We start from the raw sequence: 18,610 nt of genomic DNA, 5'->3' as shown, positions 1-18,610 counted from the left end.
TAGGGATTTAGGTAGACATTGACATGGTAGACAAACCAGGGGACAAAAGATAGGTACAAGTTGTTCTTTGGATCGAACTCGCCACTTGACCAAGTAATGCAAACAAGAGGTGGGTACAAGCTGTTCTTTGTATCGAACTTGCTACTTGACTGGGGATAGAAGTAGAAGACAGGTACAAGCTGTTCTTTGGATCGAACTTGTCACTTGACCGGAAACATAGTCATATAAGCAGATACAAGCTGTTATTTGGATCGAACTTGTCGCTTGATTGAAAATACAAACAGATAGGCAGGTACAAACTATTCTTTGGATCGAACTTGCCGTTTGGCCTGGAGACATAGACAAAAGGCTGATACAAGTTGTTCTTTGGATCGAACTTGCTACTTGATCACTATCACAACATAGGGGCAGGTGCAAACTGTTCTTTGGATCGAACCTGTCGTTTGACCGATAACAAAACATAAGCAGGGTACAAACTGTTCTTTGGATCGAACTTGCCGTTTGACCGGAAACACAGGCATATAGCAGGTACAAGCTGTTCTTTGGATCGAACTAGCCACTTGACCAATAACAAGACATATAGCAAGATACATTGAAGATTTGATTTAACAAGATACAATATTGAGGGTAAATTGACATTGACTAGAAAGATAGACATGACCATTATTGTTGGCCCAAGAGCAAATTGAGAGTGAATTAATATTGACGGAGACATTGAATTGAATTGAAAGTTGACATTGGAAGAGACATTGAAAGTTGAAAATAATCAGAGACATAGACATAGACATGGCATTGAATTGAATTGAGAATTTTAACAGAGACATAGACATAGGCATAGACATTGTGTTGGATATTTGTATGTTGGCTTCACTTTTGCCTAAAACAAATATTCACTTCAGATGTGGAACACAATGTTCCAACATCAAGAGTTGTTCTGTACGTTCTGGGCCTGACCTATGTTTACGCACGCGCTTGCTTGATTGAAGGAATCCACACCAGCATGTGTTGGTATGAACCGTGTGCAATTATGAAGAGATCAGAACATATGTGATTTCTTAAGGAATTGATGAAATGACTTAGGAAAGTATTTTTATGTGACTTTTAATAAAGCCTATTTTATAGGAGTTTCTATATCCGTCCATTGCTTAATGAAGAAGTCACTGATCCGATCTGAAGCATGATTGAAGGAATGACACGCCTTGCTTCAGTATATAAAAGGATGCAAGACCTGAAGATATTCATTCAAGACATTGTGCAACAAATAGAGTTTTTGTTTAGGTTTTGAATCATACATATTGTGAGCCTTTCGTGTATCATCTTGATACATGTTTAGGACAGTGCTTTGAGTTGTAATACTGTACACTACTCCGAAGCTTTTAAGCAAGGAGCTAGGTAGATTGTGCACTGCATTTAAGCTTTTAAGCAAGGTTGCAAGTTGTTGTTTTTCGAGGGTAACCTCATTTGAATTGAGTCTGTAATTTGGGAATCACAGGGGATTGTGATCTGTTGTAAGGGAGTGAGATGGGATCTCAAAACTAGGAGTTCCTAGGTTGAAGTCTAGTTGGGGTAGGTCCTAGGTCTTAAGTGCAAACGTGGTTTGCTGAGAGCTTTTGAATACGGACTGCACTAGTGGATTTCCTTCCTGGCTTGGTAGCCCCCAGATGTAGGTGACGTTGCACCGAACTGGGTTAACAATTTCTCTGTGCCTCTTTTCTTTCCTGTTTATTATTTGCATTGTATCTGTTAGCTTAATGTTCTAAACATCATATACAACATCTGCTTTTCTGTGTTCTGTGTTGGAACATCGTTTGGAACATCGTTTGGAACATCGTAAGTCTAACGTGCCAGAATAACAATTGGCATCAGAGCAGGCACCCTGCCTGTTATTGGGTGAGATCCAGAGGAGATCTATTCTGGCAATATGGAAAAAGAAGAAGGTTTCGTTAACAGGCCACCGTTACTAGATGGAACAAACTATGACTACTGGAAGTCACGCATGAGTGCCTATCTCAAGTCTATTGACAGCAAGACTTGGAAGGCTGTGATGAAAGGTTTGGAACATCCAGTTGTTCTTGACAAAGATGGCAATAAAACCACGGTTTTGAAACCAGAAGATGACTGGACACTGCCTGAAGATGAACTGGCTCTTGCAAACTCCAAGGCCCTAAATGCCCTTTTCAATGGAGTGGACAAAAATATGTTCAGACTAATTAAAAAATGTGATGTTGCCAAAGATGCTTGGGACATCCTAAAGACCGCTCATGAAGGTACCTCCAAGGTGAAGAGCTCAAGGATTCAACTCCTGACAACCAAATTTGAAAGCCTAAGAATGCAAGAGGATGAGACTATACAGGATTACTACATGAATGTCCTTGACATTGCCAATTCATTTGATTCTCTTGGAGAAAAACTGTCAGATGAAAAGTTGGTAAGGAAAATTCTCAGATCTCTACCAAAGAGATTTGACATGAAGATCACGGCCATTGAGGAAGCCCAAGATGTATCCAACATGCAGGTGGAAGAGCTCATAGGTTCTCTTCAAAACTTTGAGCTTGTGGTTGATAACAGATCTGAGAAGAAGGGAAAAGGCATAGCCTTCACAGCAAACACTGCTGATGATGAAGGACTGGAAGAAGGCATGGAGGATGAGAATCTGCCAGAGGACTTTGTGATGCTAGGAAGACAGTTTAACAAAATTCTCAAACAAGTAAGTAGCAGATCCAGAGGGAATGGGCGGAACATCAGATGAGACACTGACAGGCAACAAGATAATCAAAGGTATGAGAAAAATGATGAGAAAAACAGTCGATACAAAGGCGTGCAATGCCATGAGTGCGAAGGTTATGGTCACATCAGAACTGAATGTGCAACTTTCCTCAAGAAGCAAAAGAAAGGAATGATTGTGTCCTGGTCTGATGATGAAGGAACAGATGGAGATGTTGATAGTGATGCTGCTAAACGTGTCAGTGCTATGACTGGGAGAGTGGAACCTAAATCTGAAAATGAAGATTCTGAGTTTGAGAAAGTAACTGTGTCTCGTGGTCAAGACATTCATGAGGACAGCACTTCCAGGCGTATGATGGAGCAGGAAGAAATCATTGATCATCTCCAGGAAGAAAGGATTGGTCATCTGACTAAAATCTCTGACCTAAACAAAGAGGTAATGTTACTAAATACTCAACTTGATAATGTCCTCAAACAAGTTAGAATGATGACCACTGGAACTGATGTTCTAGATAGGATGTTAAAAGGTCAAGTGATAGGTAAACCAAATGGCATAGGCTTTACACATGAACACCTGAAACAGGAACAACAAAATAGTAGCTATATTCAGGCCTTAGAACACTATCATAAGGCCAAGAAGGGAAAGCCTGTTAAGAAATTTAAGTTTATAGCCTCAGTTAAAGTAGATACCATCACTGATAGAGGTCCAATGTTTGAACATGTGGTACAACATCCTAAAACTGACTCAGTAAAAGAGAATCTCCCTTGGAAGTGTCATTTTTGTCATAGACAGGGCCATAAAACATCTGTTTGTTTTGATCTGTATGGTGTACCTAGACACTTTCAACCTAGTTCAACCTGGAAAGGGGTCAAGAAGGAGTGGAAACCTAAATGCTTAGGTCTAATAGCCCATACCTCCTTGAGAGCATTCTCCAGTGAAGATTGGTACTTTGATAGTGGGTGTTCTCGTCACATGACAGGAATGGACAATTTTCTAGGAAATGTCAGACCTTATTCCAAAAGTTATGTCACATTTGGAGATGGTGCTAAAGGAAAAATTGTGGGGATTGGAGATTTAGTTAGTGAAGGATCACCAAGACTGAATAATGTCTTGTTGGTCAAAGGGCTGGCTGCAAATCTGATTAGTATTAGTCAACTATGTGATCAGGGGCTAAGTGTAAATTTTAGTAAAACTGAGTGTCAGATCATAGATGAAAAAGGTAAGGTGAGTATGAAGGGTACTAGGTCTAAGGACAACTGCTATTTATGGACTTCTCAAGAACAGGCTCTCATATCTTCATGCATGCTGAGCAAAGCTGAAGAGGTAACACTGTGGCATCAAAAACTAGGTCACTTGAATATGCAAGGAATAAAGAAAGCTATCTCTCTAGAAGCAATCAGAGGTATACCCAAACTGGAAATCACTGATGGAAATATTTGTGGTGAATGTCAAGTTGGTAAACAGACTCGGATGTCCCATCCTAGGTTGGAACATCATGGAACCACAAAAACGCTTGAGCTTCTTCATATTGATTTAATGGGACCCATGCAAGTAGCTAGCATTGGTGGAAAGAAGTATGTTCTGGTGGTTGTTGATGACTTTTCAAGATTTACCTGGGTGAACTTCATCAGAGAAAAATCTAATACCTTTGACTCACTCAAGGAACTCTGTATCCAACTACAAAGAGAGAAAAATAGAGGTATTGTCAGGATAAAAAGTGATCATGGAACAGAATTTGAAAACTCCAGGTTTCATGAATTTTGTGCAGAAGAAGGAATCAGACATGAATTCTCATCTCCCATAACACCTCAACAAAATGGAGTGGTGGAAAGGAAGAATAGGACTCTACAAGAATCAGCCAGAGTCATGTTACATGCTAAACACCTACCTCTTTATTTCTGGGCTGAAGCTATGAATACAGCTTGTCATGTTCATAACAGAGTCACACTAAGAACAGGTACTACAACTACCTTGTATGAGCTATGGAAGCATACTGTAAATTACTTTCATGTCTTTGGTAGCAAATGCTACATTCTAGCAGACAGAGACTACAGAAGGAAAATGGATCCAAAGAGTGATGTAGGAGTTTTTCTTGGTTACTCTACTAATAGCAGAGCCTATAGAGTGTTTAATAACAGAACTCAAGTTGTTATGGAATCCATCAATGTAGTGGTAGATGATATGGTTAAAGAACCAATGCTTGAAGTTGTACCTGGTGTTGAAGCATATCCTGAAACATCTGTTCAAGAGAAAGTAAAACCTGAAGCTGATGAAGAACCTCAGACTAACTTTGAAGATATAGATCTAGAGAATGCAGAATCAAGTAAAGGACCTTCAATCAGAGTTCAGAAGAATCATCCTCAAGAGCTCATTATTGGAGATCCAGATCAGGGAATCAGAACCAGGAGATCTAATGAGGTTGTCTCCAATTCTTGTTTTGTGTCAAAATTTGAACCGAAAAATGTTAAGGAAGCTCTCACTGATGATTGCTGGATTGAAACCATGCAAGAGGAACTCAACCAATTCAAAAGAAGTGAAGTATGGGATCTGTTATACCCTAATTTTGGACCTAAAAATACTAGCTCAATTCTTCTTTTCTTGTATTTCAGGTCATTTGAATTTGTCCTTGATCAATTGCATTTTCCTCTGCATTTTATTTCAATATTATTTGCAAAATTCATGAAAAAGGGTATTTTAGTCATTTCCTGTATCCAAACTAATTTTAGTCCTTTAAAAATTTGTTTGAGTCTTTTCAATTGGTTTGAATAAGTCTTTATTTCAATCCTATGTCAAAATCCATTTCAAAAATTGCATTTGAAGTCATTTTGAGTCAGTTTAGCCCCTGGGGGCATTTTAGTCTTTTCATGTGTTAAAACTCTGTTTAAATTCTAAAAAAATTGTCTCTGAGTCTTAATTTTCTTGTATAAGCTCTTGTTTCAATGCCCTGTTAAAAGTCCTCTTTAAAAATTGCATTTGAGACGTTTCGAGTCGTTTTAGTCCCCAGGGGCATTTTGGTCATTTCACATGAAATTTTGGCAGAGAGAGGTTACTTTGAAGTACCTCATTTAAGTAATTGGTTCATTTTAGTCCGTTTTGTTATTTTTAATCGTTTCACTTTACGTTTAGTCAAATTTACCAATTTTTAGTTCAATTTTATTTTTAATTTTTTCTATTTTTTTTAAGTCCTCAAATTTCTAATAATTGCAGCTAAGTCCTTTCTTTGTTTCGAATTTATTTTTCAAGTCCTTTTCTTTTAAAAAATTGTAGAACAGTCCACATCTTGTCCAGTTGATTTTTTTAGTCCTTTTTATTGTTTTTGCAGTTTGGCCCTCAAGTTTCAGTTTTTGCAGATTAGTCCAAAGGGAGTTAGTTACAGTCCAGGCCACGTGTCAGCTCACTATTGGGTCCCAAGCACAGGTGTCAGCCTATAAAAGGCCTAATCATTACAGATCCATTCATTCAGTGCAAACTCAACAAACACCTTTCCATTCTCTCTCCAGAATCAAACGAATCAAAATCCAGAAAACTCAAGAACACGATGAAGTTCATGAAGAACTTCATCCCCAAATCATAAATCCTAACTCAAATTAACCTCAATTTTTCACAAATCCACACCAATCCATCACCAATTCTTAACAATTTCATCACATAAAACTCAAATTCAGCAATTTCGCAACAAAAACAATTCGAATTAAAAACATTTTGTTTCGCAAGTTCTCAGAGATTCGAAGTGAATCTTCATCATCGAACCATAAGACTCTGCAATTCCAACGCCGAATCATCCAGAGGAAAAATCAGCGTGATCACAGAGGACTTGAGGAAGAGAAGAAGAAAGATCAAAGAGAAATTGAACCAGTGAAGAAGAAGAAGATAGAACACCGATTTAATTTCGGTTCAAACTCACCAGGAGAATCTGAAGCAGTCTCAAGGATCTTTTGTTCGAAATCTCCAATATTAAAACCAGGTAAACATATGAACTCTTCTCATTTTTGTTCTAAAGCATCATCGAAGGTTCGTAATCAAAGATAAACGGTGAAACAGAGTAGATCAACAAGTTTTAAAACTTGTTCTTTCGAAAAAAATTGAGGAAGATTGAAAAGATTTGAAAACCGAAACCCTAAGACATAGATCTGCAATGAATCACCGTTTATTTTGTAAAATTAAGTGCAAACTTGTAATCAGCATGAAAAATAAGACAGATTAGGGTTTTGAAATGACGAACGGTGAGAACACCGATTAAACCTCAATTTTCAAGAAGATACAAAGAAAGAATGAACGGAATCCGTCGTTCTCATCGGAGAAGACGACGATTCCGTCGTCCTGCAAGGTTTACGAGGTGTTCATCACCTTCCTCTTGTTCAAACGGCGTCGTTAGGGTTTAGGTTGGAGAGAGAGAAGAACGAGAGAACGTGAGAGGAAGAAAGAGAAAGAGAGTTGGAAAATGAATTGAACCGGTCCACAGACTCTTATATAAGCATTTGAACCGGACCGGTTCGATCTTGGTTCACTTCTGCGTTGTTCCTAGCCCTTAGATTTAGGTTAAGTGTGATCTGGATCAATCCAACGCTCCTGGAGCGTTTGGATGATCCAGAATCCATCTCCCCTTTGGGCCTGGGTCTGAGTGGGTTGTGGATTTCGTTCTTGCATTTTTTTTGCTATTTGAGTACTGCATTTTAATTTTTACACCCCCTGACTTGCTTAAAATTCTTGCAAAAAATTCCATAAAATTTTCCATGTGTTCTTGATGATTCTCTTGATACTTTTGTGGCCTTATTGCATGTTAAAAACCTGACAAAAATATTGATACATTTTTTGTTTAATGCTTGGATTTTATATTGAAAAATTGGTGAAAATGTGCATAATTTTGTCCTCAATGTGTTGAGATATGTTTGAGACTTGTGATGGGTGAATTTGTGATGGATTTGTCACTGTTTGTATGTGTTTCTTGCTGCATGTGAATATGTGTAATTAGTTTCTTGTCATACAAGTCATGTGAATATTTGTTTGTGAAATTAGATGCCAAATATGCCTAAAATGTATAATGATTCTTGATTTGGATGTATTCTTATAATTCTCATATTGTTGATTGTGATAAAAATCTTTGAATATTGTCATGATATGGGAATTATAAATCACACACTTGTCTTGTTATCATGATGATTCTTAGGCATATTTTGCTAAGAGTTTAATCACCTTTTTTTGCAAGTTTTTTCTACTTAGCTTAATGTTCCTTTTGCTTATAACTTTCATGCCATTATACCTTGTCCTACTAACCATTTCATTTCATGTTTCATACAGCATGAGCATGCCATACTTCATTTCCTCCTTCATTTTATTTCTTGCACTTTAAATTTTACCAAGAGTTAGAATGTAAAAGACCTAGGAATTTTGTATTTTACTCCATGCAATTTTAATTTTTTGCAAGACCATAGAATGTATCTAGGCCAATGATGTAAAGGACAATGGACTCTAATGATGTACACCGACACAAGCACCGACACATGCACACACATCACATAGATATTGCTAGATGTATGGCTAGGATATGCATGTCTAAATGTATGTTTAGGATTGAATGTTTAGATGAATGTCTGAGATTTTACACTTAGAAAAATCATTTTCCAAATAAATGTGAACAATATCACTCAAATCATTTTCTAAATAAACCTTGGGATCCAAATCCCATTGTATTTTCCTTTTTATTTTCTTAATCAAATTTCAATGAATTTTAATCATACTTTGACTTTCTTTTGCAAAATAACTAATTCAACCTCACAATTTCACAATCTTATGCCCTTGAGGCCTCTCTCTCATTCTTCAAAATTCCAATTTTCAAACTTAAAATCAATCAACAAAAACAAAAACATTTTTGGAAGAGAACTACGGCCCTTAAAAGGGTACGTAGGCAAGGAACCAATATTCCTTCAATTCAAATAAAATAAAAATTCAAACACTTTCTTCTCCCTCCAATTCTTGACTTAGTAAACCTTTAGGTGTAAATATCATTTTCCAAATAGCATTTAAAAATAAAGCGCGCGCGTAGAAAATAAAGACGGTTCCTATAGGATACTATAGTCGTTATGCGTGCCTAACACCTTCCCGTAGCGAAAACAACTCCCGGACCTCTATTCTCAAGGGTTTTGCTTATTTTTTCCCTTCCCAAGAAAAAATGAGATATCACCGGTTAAAAAGGTTCAAACGTAATCAATGTTTGACACCCGAAAACCAAGATAAAACAGCTGGCGACTTCACTGGGGAGATTCGAGAGTTACGCCTAGTCTTTATTTCCACGCTTGCGCTTTCGTTTTTACTTGCTTCTTTATGTGAATAAATGTTTAAATTCTTGCAAACATGTGGGGTGAGAATATCAAAAGTCCTACACCCGGGCTGAGTGAACTTAGGATTTAGGGGGGATATAATCGACAATTCATTCCGGGGGTTGCCTCGTGTTTTGGATTATGCGATCAATCCCACATAGCTGAGGCATTTTGGGGGTGATGTCGTCGACGCATGTTGTCGCGTTTAGGCACTTTACTTCTAATTGTTCTATGACGCTATGAACCATAGATAACCAAACCCATCCATGGCCATTTTCTAGGATGTAGTGCGGAGGCTAAACCGAGTGTTGTCTCGAGTTTTAGTCGTCACGCGATACTACACTCAAGTTAGACCTTCTTACGTATAATCATGGAGCGAGTGTTTGTCTCGTGACACCATGATATACGTCGGAGAGGTTGCAACTTGGGAACCTTTTTAGAACCCGGTTACTATCTCCTAAAGCCCTAGATTCACCAGACACCGTGTCCACCCATGACTCCTCGACTTTGAACTTCAACCCACCATGTTTTCTCCGAACTTGAACATAATCATGCATACATGCATAAACCTTTTTTCCATATCGAAGGGCTTAGACAAATTGAATTTGTAAACATTGTAGGAATGGGGAAGACTAAGTCCTACAAGTTCAAGGAAGTGGATTTGGCTAGTTTGAGAGATTTGGCACTCAAGATTGAGGATCCGACTGGTTTCCGACATCGTTACGGGGCTTTACTTACTCTTCTCCAGACTAATGTGGATGAGAAGCTTGTGCACACTCTAGTGCAATTCTATGATCAGGAGTATCGGTGCTTTACTTTTCCCGACTTTCAGTTGGTGCCTACTCTAGAGGCTTATTCTTGCTTGATGGGTCTATCTATTGCTAAGGGGGTACCCTTCGCGGGACTTGAGAATCCTCCTACTCCATTGATTATTGCTAAAGATCTCTATCTCAAGACCACCGATGTCTCCAAGAATCTTGTCACTAAGGCGCGCATCCGAGGGTTCACTTCAAAGTACCTGCTTGAGAAAGCCAACCTCAAGACCACTTGTCAGGACACTCTCGAGGCTATTCTTGCACTTCTCATCTATGGGCTTATTCTCTTTCCAAATCTTGATGACTTCGTGGACATGAATGCTATTATGATCTTCCACTCCAAGAATCCGGTTCCTGCTTTGCTAGCTGACACATACCATGCTATTCACGATCGATCCGACAAGGGTCGTGGATACATTCTTTGTTGTGTACCTCTTCTCTATAGGTGGTTTATTTCGCACCTTCCGAAGTCTTTCCATGATAATCCAGAGAATTGGACTATTTCACAAAGGATCATGGCTCTCACTCCTAACGACGTGGTTTGGCTCACTCAAGCTTCTAGGGTCAAGGAAATCATCTTCGGTGGTGGGAAGTTTCTTAATGTACCTCTTCTTGGTACCCGGGGTGGAATCAACTATAACCCGGAGCTCGCCTTGCGACAATTTGATTTCCCGATGAAAGAAAAGCCCATCAATCTTGCTACATCTCCTTACTTCTTTCATTACTCCATTGCACCCACGGGAATGAGAGAAGATTTCATGGAAGCTTGGTCTAAGCTTCGGAAGAAAGAGGTGAAGCATATGGGTGTAAGGTCCGGTATTGCTCATGAGGCCTATACACAGTGGGTGATAAACCAAGCTGAGAAGATTGGTATGCCTTACCCCGCTATGAGATATGTGTCTGCCTCTATTCCCACCATGCCTTTGCCTCTATTACCACCTACTCAGGAGAAGTATCAGGAGCATCTAGCTATGGAGAGTCGGGAGAAACATCAGTGGAGGACTAGATACTATGAGGCTGAGAACTTGATTATGACTTTGGATGGAAAGGATGAGCAAAAGACTCATGAGGTGTTGACATTGAAGAAAGAGTTGGCTAAAGCTAGGAAAGAAATTGAAGAAAAGGATAGGATGCTTATGAGGGACTCCAAGAGGGCTAGGGGTGCCCGTAATTTCTATGCCCGATACTGCAGCTATGAGTCTGAGTCTGAGGATGATGCTTCCACTTCCTATGCTTGAGGATTTCTATTTCCTACTGTTATTTCCAGTTGTTTATGTTGTTTTACATTTCAAAGTCTATCCCTTGGCTTAGTATTTCAAAGGGAATCATCTTGTCAGACTCTATGACGTTTGTTTGTTTTGTCTGGGTTTGATGTTTCAATTGTTTAGTGATGTTTACAAGCTTCTAATTTGTCTAAAAAACCCTTCGATAACACAAAAAGAGTCTTTTTGCATATGCATTAACACATCTCATGCATCATATGCATTCATTGGTCACAAAAGACTTCTCTCGTGCTCATTGCCTCCTGGTTCTTCTGCCGCAGTCTGAAAAGTGGCTCGTGCTCGTAAAGTTTACCAACCAGATAGAGTTCATCAAACAAGATTGTACAAGAGAAGAAACATGGCTAACTTTGAAGAAGAAAATGCTCAGCTCCGTGCCGAATTGGCTGCTATGAAAGAAGACTTGGCTAAGGCTCATGACGCTATGTCCACTATGATGGCTTCACAAGAACAACCAGCCACATCTGTTCCAGTTTCTACTGAAGTGATTCCATCTATCCCACTGTCTACTGTGATGTCTGATGCTCGGTTTGTTATGCCCAATGGACACCCTTATGGACTCCCAGCTTTCTATGCTCCTAATACTGCTGCTGGTATTTCTGGTATTGGCAATCAAGGGCAGATTCCCGTGACAACTTTTGCTACTACACCCACTTCTATGCCTCAAGTGACTACTGTTGTTACCGACCCTGTCGTACACACTGTGCAACAGGTGATTGATGTTGACACTCCGCGTGGACAAGACCCTATAATGGAAGCTATGAGGAGACAGTTAAGAGAATTGGCTGGAGAACTCCGTGAGGTCAAAGCTAGCCGTGGGAACGGTGTTTCTGCTAAGGCTCGTGATCTATGCCTGGTGTCCCGATTTGAGGTTCCTAAGAAGTTCAAAGTGCCAGATTTTGACAAATACAATGGATCTTCTTGTGCACATAGCCATGTCATTCGGTATGTCCGAAAGATGGCCAACTACGCGGATAATGATGCGCTGATGATCCACTGCTTCCAGGATAGCTTGATGGAAGATGCGGCAGACTGGTACACTAGTTTGAGCAAAGACAATATCCATACTTTTGAAGAACTTGCTGCTGCCTTTGAAAATCACTATGAGTTCAACACCCGCTTGAAGCCAAATAGGGATTCTCTTAAATCTTTGTCTCAGAAGTCAGATGAAACCTTCCGTGAATAAGCTCAGAGATGGAGAGGGGCAGCTGCCCGTGTTTCTCCTCGGCTTGATGAGGAAGAATTGACACAGACATTCCTGAAAACTTTGAAGAAGGAATATGTTGAAAGAATGATAGTCTCTGCTCCAAATAATTTCTCCGACATGGTTACTATGGGAACTCGTCTAGAGGAGGCTGTCAGAGAGGGTATCATTGTTCTGGAAAAGGGGGAATCTTCAGCTAGCGCACCTAAGAAGTACGGTAATGGCCACCATAAGAGGAAGGAATCTGAAGTAGGGATGGTATCTGGTAATCAGTCTACACCTGCTAATGCTACTTAGTTACCTTTGCCCTACCAATACATGCAGTACTCTCAACATCCTTTCTTCCCGCCATTCTACCAGTAATACCCTCTGCCACCGGGTCAACCACCAGTGCCCGTTAATGTCATTGCTCAACAAGTACAACAACAGCCTCCTGCTCAACAGCAGCAGCAGCAACAACAGGGTCCTCGGCCCAAGACTTATTTCCCACCAATAACAATGCGGTATGCCGATCTGCTCCCAACCCTACTTGCTAAAGGCCACTGCGTCACCAGACCAGGCAAGCCTCCGCCTACACCATTGCCTCCCAGGTTCCGACAGGATCTCACATGTGAATTCCATCAGGGCGCTCAAGGCCACGATGTTGAATGTTGCTATGCTCTGAAATATATTGTGAAAGACCTAATGGACAGAGGACGATTGACTTCTGAACAAGAAGCATGATTGTGATATCACTTTATATCCTGACTATAGAATTACTTTGTGATTATAAACGAAATTTGAGGTAGGGGAAAGGTGTTAATAGAACGGAATCGAAATTCAAACTCTAAGAAAGTTAGCAAAAATCAATTATCATAGTAAAACTAAGAATTTAATTTTGTTTTTGAAAGAACGTTGTAGAAAATTATCTAAAACATTACAAGTATCATTGCAATCAATACATACACACATAATGGGGTGAAGAAACGTTGTAAATCATATCATATTTATTCAATAACTTTTTTGCACTGAATTGTTACTTGAAGGATACAACTACTTACTGATGTATCCAGAGTATCATATCCTCTAAAAGTAAAATTGTGATAGTCTAATAGATGTAGTCTTCCAAATCAATCAACACAAAACAAATGTTTTTAATCTCGTTACCACTAACTTTACAAAGGAGAAATTGTGTAGTGTCTACAAACAATCCGGTTAAAATGAACCATTTAAGTTATATCAAAGGTATAGGCTCTGTTTGGATTGAGCTTATGAAAATTAGTTTATGTAAATAAATAAGCCATTATCTTAATCCATATGTTTTTTTATTAACGAAAATTGTACCTTCATAAGCTGTTTTTTCATAAAGTACTTTAACAAGCTTATAAATAATACATGAAAGCTTATTTATTTGCATAAGATGTTTTGCATAAGCTCTAAAATAAGTCAATCCAAACGCAAAACAAAATTATTTTATTTTATTGACAAAATCGCAAAACAAATTTAAATTATAGCTTTGCATTTCTAAAACACCCATTGTTTTGAAACAAACTAAAAGTGAGAGAGAGAGAGAGAGAGAGAGATAAATTTGTGTGTGTTGCTATCTATCATTATTCATTGTGTCTGTTGCTATTGGAATGAAATCAGAAACCGTTTCCCACATCATCTACGTCCCCCTCATATTCCCATGTTTTTGCAGAGATCCATCAATTTTTTAAAAAGTGTAAATAAATTTCTATTATTTTCAATAAAATTGATAGTAAAAAAATGTAAAGTTTAATTATAAAATAAATTATTGAGCCTTGTGAGAACAATAAATATCACATAAATCTCCTAAAAAATCACACATAAACGAAATTTAAATACACTAGCGTCAAAAGTACACTAGTGTTTTCGTCTTTCTGTTTTTATTGACAAAAAATGATAAAATGGTAATAAAAAAAAATTATCAAGTGAAGGGTAAAATTGAAAACAAAACTAATATGAATATTTAGAAAATATTGTTGCCTGTTAAATTTACTTATATTAATCCTTTTCAGAGTATGCTAGGGATAAAATTGATAATAAGGGATTAAGTATAAAGACCAAATTGATATGGTGTGACCTAATTGATACTAAGTGCTAAAATATAAGACCAACATGTGATTTTAAGACTATGTGCAATGGGAGTGTTTAACCTGACAGTCAACAAGGAAAACCACTGCAATGGCATGTTGAATCTGTGTTGAATGAACTGCTGCATGAGAGAGAGGATTAACAGATTCAACACCAATTAATCTGCCACAGAATGCCACGTGGCGGCGCGCAATTGGACCGCACAGGCGCGTGCAGCACACGCGCAGACAGCAGCGTGTGAGCTGCAGACCAGAAGAGAGAGGGATTGCTTTTTGGATAAGCCTGCAGACGTGTCACGCTCTGATTGGTCACGCAGATTTTATGATTTTAATTTTGTAAATCAATTATTTCGGTGAAAAATAATTATTAAAAAAAAAAAAAATACCAAAATTCATGATTTTTTTTCCTCTATAAATAGAGACTTGGTTCATTTGATTTGGACACAGAAAAAAACCAAGTTTTTCACTATCTTCATCTCATTATTATCTTTCTATTAGCAAACTAAGTGAAGTTTTAATCTTCTTTTTTGTGAAATGGATCCCAATAATAACCCTTTCAACAGCCAAAATTATTCTAATTTCCCATTTAACTACGAAAATCCCAACAATCATCCAAATCCAAATCTATTTTTCAACCAACGTCCTCAAAACATACCTCAAAACATACCTCAAAACGTACCTAATTTTGGTTTTACACCAAATTTCAACCAGTCATCCTCTGTTCCAAACTTTCATGGATATTATGGATCGATGATGAGATATCCATCTCAAACACCCCCGTTTCATGGTTATATGCCAATGGAGAATGAAAATTTCCCCAGTGGTAGTGCATCTCAATATCCTGAATTTTCAACACAAATAACTCCTGCTGGCATGGCAGTTGCTGATGAAGGCACTGAAGATTCAACTCCTAAGAGCAAGAAAAGTAAGGAACCAGCATGGAACACTCAACAAAATTTGGTGCTAATTAGTGCATGGATTAAATATGGAACAAGCAGTGTTGTTGGGAGAAACCAGAGAGGAGAAACATATTGGGGTAAAATTGCTGAGTATTGTAATGAGTATTGCTCATTTGATTCTCCCCGTGATCTAGTTGCATGTCGAAACCGTTTTAATTACATGAACAAAGCAATAAATAAATGGGTTGGTGCTTATGATGCCGCTAAGCGTTTGCAAGGAAGCGGTTGGTCGGAAGATGATGTGGAGGCAAAAGCCCAGGAATTATATGCATGTGGGAAGAATGTTCAGTTTACTTTAAAGGAAGAATGGCGCGCTCTCCGTGATCAACCACGTTATGTTAGTCAAGTAGGAGGAAATGTTGGCTCAGGAAGTAGTGGATCTAAGAGATCTCACGAGGACTCTGTAGGATCTAGTGCTCGTCCAATGGGTAGGGAGGCAGCTAAAAAAAAAGGAAAAAAGCAAAGCAAGGACGCTGCCTTGGAGGAGGAGAAAAATGAGTGGGTTAAATTCAAAGAAATGAAGGTGCAAGAGATTGAACACTTGAAAGAGTACACTGCAGAAATGAAAGAGTACACTGCAGTGCAACAAGAGAAAAATAGATTGAAGAAAATGAAATTGTACATAAAGTTAAGTTCCCAAGAGCATCTCAATGACAGGAAAAAAGAAATGTTGGAAAACTTGGAGCGTGAGCTGTATGGAAATTAATTTCACTGTAATATTTGTTTGTATTCGGTCAAAATTGTCAGTGTTGTCTAGTCCCCAATGTTTACTTTAAATAATTGTCAGTGTTATCTAGTCCCCAATGTTTACTTTAAATAATTGTCAGTGTTGTCTAGTCCCCAATGTTTACTTTAAATAATTGTCAGTGTTGTCTAGTCCCCAATGTTTACTTTAAATAATTGTCAGTGTTGTCTAGTCCCCAATGTTTACTTTAAATAATTATGCATACTATGCATACGTGACTTTAATTTCACAGAGCCCATAGTATTCATCACTATTTGCTTTACACATACTATGCATACTTGAATTTAATTGCACAGCCCATGGTATTCCAAACTACTTGTTTTACACATACTATGCATCACAGCCCATGGTATTCCTCAGTAGTTGTTTTACACATACTATGCATACGTGACTTTAATTATCATCACTGTCCACCACACATATTCTATATATAGGGACTCAGATCTACTTCCAATATCACAAAAAATTATCATATTTACTTCCAATATCACAAATTGCATTTAGATCTACTTCCAATATCACAAATCTTATTCATATCTACTTCCAATATCACCAAAAATTATCAATGGATCCTTATGATTTCACAGCCTACTTCAAAAACCGTGATGCTGAAGACACTTATATCGTCAACCGATTTATTCAGCGTCGAAAACAAATAGAGGAAGGTAGTGGATCTCGTAGTAGAAAATATTTAAATAGAGATCATTCAGCGGCAAACCAAAGACTCATTGACGACTACTTTGCCAATGAGCCTACATATGACGATGCAATGTTTCGTCGTCGGTTCCGGATGCAAAAACACGTTTTCCTTCGAATCGTTGGAGACCTTTCAAGTAGTGATAACTACTTCACCCTGCGAGTTGATGCCACTGACAAAGAAGGTATATCACCCTTAGCAAAATGTACAACTGCAATGCGAATGTTAGCATATGGTGTGGCAGCAGATGCGGTCGATGAATACATCAAAATAGGAGGTACTACAGCATTGGAGTGCTTACGTAGATTCTGTAAAGGAATCATACGATTGTATGAGGCAGTGTACCTGAGAGCACCAACCCAAGATGACCTTCAAAGAATACTACATGTTAGTGAAATGCGGGGGTTCCCAGGGATGATCGGGAGTATTGACTGCATGCACTGGGAGTGGAAAAATTGTCCTAAAGCATGGGAAGGTCAATTTACTAGGGGGGATAAGGGAACCACAACAGTTATTCTTGAAGCAGTTGCATCTCATGATCTATGGATCTGGCATGCCTTTTTTGGATGTCCAGGAACATTGAACGATATCAACGTTCTAGACCGGTCACCGGTGTTTGATGATGTGGAACAGGGTAAGGCTCCAAGGGTGAATTTCTTTGTGAATCAACGTCCCTATAATATGGCATACTATCTAGCTGATGGTATCTACCCTTCTTATCCAACTTTCGTCAAATCGATTAGACTTCCTCAAAGTGAACCCGATAAGTTATTTGCAAAACAACAGGAGAGCTGTAGGAAGGACATCGAACGTGCTTTTGGAGTGCTTCAAGCTCGATTTAAAATCATCCGTGAACCAGCTCGCTTGTGGGACATAGCTGATTTGGGTATCATCATGAGGTCATGCATCATATTACATAATATGATTGTTGAGGATGAACGAGATACATATGCTCAACGTTGGACTGATTTTGAGCAATCTGAGGGAAGTGGATCTAGTACACCGCAACCATACTCAACCGAGGTGTTACCCACTTTTGCAAATCATGTGCGTGCTAGATCCGAGTTGCGTGATCCAAATGTTCATCACGAATTGCAAGCAGATCTAGTGAAGCACATATGGACAAAGTTTGGAATGTTTCGTGATTGAAGATGATTTGTATCGTACTAAATAAATTGCTTGTGTGTTGTGTGCTTTTTTTTTGCTTGCATTTTAAGTTATTTGTGTGTTGCGTGCTTAGTTTGTTGTATTGCATTTTAAGTTAAGAAAATAAAAATAAATTATTTAAATAAATTTTGTTTTTACAAAAAAAAATGTTAAGTGTTTCTTTATTTTAATTTAATTATAATCGATAATTGTAATTTTATGTAATTATAAAAACAAAAATATAAAATTAAATAAGAATAAGAAATAAAAAGTGGTGGGGTAGAGTGTTGAATGAAAAAAAACCATTGGAGAGGTTAAAGTTGAATGAGTGTTGAATTAAGAGAGAGAAGATGATGTGGAGTGTTGGGAATTGAAAAAGTGGGTGTTGAAGGGTGTTTAATGTTGGTGACCATTGTAAATGGTCTAATAGTTTCAATAACCTTTTAAAAAATTTCTAATCTCAAAATCTATTTGAGTGTGTCCTATTAACAATACAAAGTACAAGAGTTATACATCTATCTATGATGAAAAGGCAATTTTAAGTGGAAAAGAAATGTTTTTTTTTTTGAAATAAGTGGAAAAGAAATGTTGAAATTTCTTTTAACGATTTTTCGTAGACAGACATATAT

The 18,610-nt window shown here is 38.1% G+C and overlaps 2 protein-coding genes across 2 annotated transcripts; both read left to right on the top strand.

Annotated features, from left to right (window-relative positions):
- Positions 1–1,921: 1,921 nt before the first annotated feature.
- On the top strand, positions 1,922–6,080 carry LOC146925228 (uncharacterized). The gene is made up of 3 exons (XM_085711945.1): positions 1,922–2,707; positions 2,882–5,263; positions 6,048–6,080. Exons 1-3 carry the CDS (start codon positions 1,922–1,924, stop codon positions 6,078–6,080), a joined length of 3,201 nt encoding a protein of 1,066 aa, XP_085568071.1.
- An 8,773-nt stretch (positions 6,081–14,853) lies between these two features.
- On the top strand, positions 14,854–16,311 carry LOC146925227 (uncharacterized). The gene has a single exon (XM_085710197.1). It carries the CDS (start codon positions 14,969–14,971, stop codon positions 16,097–16,099), a length of 1,131 nt encoding a protein of 376 aa, XP_085566323.1. The 5' UTR covers positions 14,854–14,968; the 3' UTR covers positions 16,100–16,311.
- Positions 16,312–18,610: the final 2,299 nt, after the last annotated feature.

Source organism: Medicago sativa, chromosome 5 (genome assembly GCF_051527215.1).
Source record: "Medicago sativa cultivar Bolivia chromosome 5, Bolivia_mono, whole genome shotgun sequence".
NCBI lineage: Eukaryota > Viridiplantae > Streptophyta > Magnoliopsida > Fabales > Fabaceae > Medicago > Medicago sativa.
This window is presented reverse-complemented; position numbering and strand designations above follow the sequence as displayed.